Raw genomic sequence first — 3,375 nt, 5'->3', positions numbered from 1 at the left:
GTGAGACACCAGGAGAGACACCAGGAGACAGACAGGTGAGACACCAGGAGACAGACAGGTGAGACACCAGGAGAGACACCAGGAGACAGACAGGTGAGACACCAGGAGACAGACAGGTGAGACACCAGGAGACACCAGGGGACAGACAGGTGAGACACCAAGAGACACCAGGGGACAGACAGGTGAGACACCAGGAGACACCAGGGGACAGACAGGTGAGACACCAGGAGACAGACAGGTGAGACACCAGGAGACAGACAGGTGAGACACCAGGAGACACCAGGGGACAGACAGGTGAGACACCAAGAGACACCAGGGGACAGACAGGTGAGACACCAGAGGACAGACAGGTGAGACACCAGGGGACAGACAGGTGAGACACCAGGGGACAGACAAGTGAGACACCAGGGGACAGACAGGTGAGACACCAGGAGACACCAGGAGACAGGCAGGTGAGACACCAGGGGACGAACAGGTGAGACACCAGGGGACAGACAAGTGAGACACCAGGGGACAGACAGGTGAGACACCAGGGGACAGACAGGTGAGACACCAGGGGACAGACAGGTGAGACACCAGGAGACAGACAGGTGAGACACCAGGAGACAGACAGGTGAGACACCAGGAGACAGACAGGTGAGACACCAGGAGACAGACAGGTGAGACACCAGGAGACACCAGGAGACAGACAGGTGAGACACCAGGAGACGGACAGGTGAGACACCAGGAGACGGACAGGTGAGACACCAGGAGACGGACAGGTGAGACACCAGGAGACAGACAGGTGAGACACCAGGAGACAGATGTCCTCTGACAGGACACAAGTTCAATAAGGGGACAGCTGGTCAAACTCAGAACATCCAAACCTCCAGAATCTGGAGGACCTGACTCTGCTTGGCTCCGATGTCCTAAACCCCCCACTGCCGGACCACCAGAACAACTTTCTGCTGCTGGTGGTCTTAAAGTCAACAAGCAAGAAATCTACCTGCAGACCCCCCCTCACCTCCTGCAGACCTTCCCCACCTCCTGCAGACCCCCCTCACCTCCTGCAGACCCCCCTCACCTCCTGCAGACCCCTCCTCTCGATCTCGGCCACACAGTCCACCACCAGCTGAGGAACTCTGGGATGAGTGGGCGGAGCGAAGGCTTCCAGGGTGTCCTGCAGAGAAGCAGAGCTTCAGTCTTTGATCAGTCCGGTCCTGCAGGACCAGAAGGGTCCAGATCTCACCTGAGTCTGACTTCCTGTGGGGGTGTTGGAGGCTGAGCAGTGGTCCGACAGCTTCTGTTTGCACTCAGGATGAGCAACAACACGACAGTTCCTGCACTTCACTGCCACCCTGCCAAAGCGGACCCTCTTCCCACAGGGGGTGCAGGTCTCGGGCCGGATCACCTGGAAGGAGTCCACAGGTTAGTCTGGGCTCAGGTACCGGCCCCCACCGGTCTGACGGACACATGTTGGTACCGTTTTAGACAGAAATGTGTGTTTGAGAGCGTTCTCAGTTCTGATGACAAAGGTTCTGTCCGGTGGAGCTTCAGGCTCGACCCAGGTGGTGCTGTTGGGAGTCCATGGGGTGGTCTGATCTGAGGAACAGAGAAACCTTCAGTGAGCCAGGGGTAGGGTCCACGTTTGCGTCAGACCAACAGGATCTTTGATTCCTGTGACCAGACAAAGGTTCTGGTACCAASAGAAAGCCTACCTGAGCCCAGGATCCTGAAGATCCAAAGTTCTGATAGATCCAACCTGTGAAACCCCTCAGGACCACTCACCTCCTCCTCCCACTGAACCTGCATCTTCCTGGGGGATGGATCGAGCTGGATTATCTGGACCCGCCTGCGTGATTCCCAGAACCATGTGGATCGGACCGCCGGTGTTAGGAGTCATCACCGAGGCTTTCACAACCGTCTCCACCTCCTGAGACCAGAACACGTTCAGGATTTACACACTGGTTCTGTCTGCATGTCAGGACCAGGACCAGCCACTTCCTGTCTGGAACAACAGCTACTTCCTGTCTGGAACAACAGCTACTTCCTGTCTGAACCAACAGCTACTTCCTGTCTGAACCAACAGCTACTTCCTGTCTGAACCAACAGCTACTTCCTGTCTGAACCAANATCTATATTTCAGTGTTGATAAGCCTGAGTGGTCTGTTGACAGTTATGGTCAGGTTACAATATAAAACATGTTTGTTATAATCATGTCTTGTGATTATTTGACAGGAGTTTTACTTTTAAACTGTATTTAATTTAGTTATAATCTAAATACAATAGAAGTTAAACCAGGATTTATAATAATTATCATTCTGATRTGTACATTAATGTGTGCCTGGGCCTCGTGTCTCTTTATGTGTGGCCCTGAGGTCAGAAAGGTGAAGAAGCCCTGTCACAGAGAACTCCACAGTAAAACTGTCCTCCTGCTGATGCAGATTAAATCCTCAGATGATTCCTTCATTTTAATCTGTTTTGTGGTTTGGTTTCAGTCTTTGGGCCAGCAGACTTCCTGTTAAAATGTTGACATGCGTGACATCACACTGATGTTTGTCTTCTCCTGGTTTCCAGGGCGACCTGACGGAGCTGTGCGGGGGGCGGGACTGCACCACCTGTCGGTGTTTCCCGGCAAAAGGAGCGAGGGTGAGTGAAAACGCTCGTCCATCAGCCAATCACAGTTCACTGACATCATGTGACTCAGAGGAGAGTCCAGCAGGAATGTGATGATGATGAGAGGCTGAGTGGACAGCCTGTCTACGGTCAGCTTCCTGTTACAGCTCAGGACAAACGGAGTAAACGACAGGAAGGATCAGGCTCTCCTGTTGTGACTGTAAACACACTCCTGCTTCCAGAACCATCCAGAACCATGAGCTCACACTGGCCTGCTTCACCTCGCCTCACAAACTCAGAGGGTTGAACAGATTCTTTGATGATCAGTCCTGCAGAGGCTGAGGGGAGGGCACACAGGTGGGATGTGCCGCAGGTTCAGTGCTGATGGACAGGTGGGCAGCTGACAGGTGTCCTCGTGGACAGGGATGTTTGCAGACGTCTGTAGTGAGGGTAGGGAGCAGGTGGAAGAGTCTGAGGAGGAGAGCTGCTCTCAGGATTTTCTTCTTCTGCCTTTTAGTTCTTCATGTGGTYGTTCTCTTTCCCCAAACTTCAGTTTAAACAAACATCCTGACAGATTTACAGCTGTTTGAATTCAGGAGCCAATCAGATCACTCGCTTAGTGTCACATGACGGACAGGTGTTTTCATGATCAGCTGAGGGAGTAAACAACAACAACAACAAGCTGCTGTCCAAGTGATGGAGGTGAACCTGTGTGTGTGTGTGTGTGTGTGTGTGTGTGTGTGTGTGTGTGTGTGTGTGTGTGTGTGTGTGTGTGTGTGT

General features: G+C 52.9%; 2 protein-coding genes across 2 annotated transcripts in view; one reads left to right on the top strand and one right to left on the bottom strand.

Moving 5' to 3' along the window:
• The window catches only part of LOC106536181 (rac GTPase-activating protein 1), a gene marked incomplete at its 5' end in the record, with an annotated part of 4,863 nt that extends 2,951 nt beyond the window's left edge, over positions 1 to 1,912 (bottom strand). The window contains 4 exon segments of the mRNA XM_014033389.1: positions 1,064 to 1,159; positions 1,229 to 1,390; positions 1,463 to 1,581; positions 1,768 to 1,912. Coding sequence (XP_013888843.1) covers positions 1,064 to 1,159; positions 1,229 to 1,390; positions 1,463 to 1,581; positions 1,768 to 1,912 — 522 coding nt within the window.
• A 644-nt stretch (positions 1,913 to 2,556) lies between these two features.
• The window catches only part of col4a4 (collagen, type IV, alpha 4), a gene marked incomplete at its 5' end in the record, with an annotated part of 23,648 nt that continues 22,829 nt past the window's right edge, over positions 2,557 to 3,375 (top strand). Inside the window, 1 exon segment of the mRNA XM_014033388.1 lies at positions 2,557 to 2,628. Coding sequence (XP_013888842.1) covers positions 2,557 to 2,628 — 72 coding nt within the window.

This window comes from Austrofundulus limnaeus, unplaced genomic scaffold (genome assembly GCF_001266775.1).
Source record: "Austrofundulus limnaeus strain Quisiro unplaced genomic scaffold, Austrofundulus_limnaeus-1.0 Scaffold1721, whole genome shotgun sequence".
NCBI lineage: Eukaryota > Metazoa > Chordata > Actinopteri > Cyprinodontiformes > Rivulidae > Austrofundulus > Austrofundulus limnaeus.
Note: the sequence above shows the minus strand (reverse complement) of the source record. Positions and strands in the feature narration are given on the sequence as shown.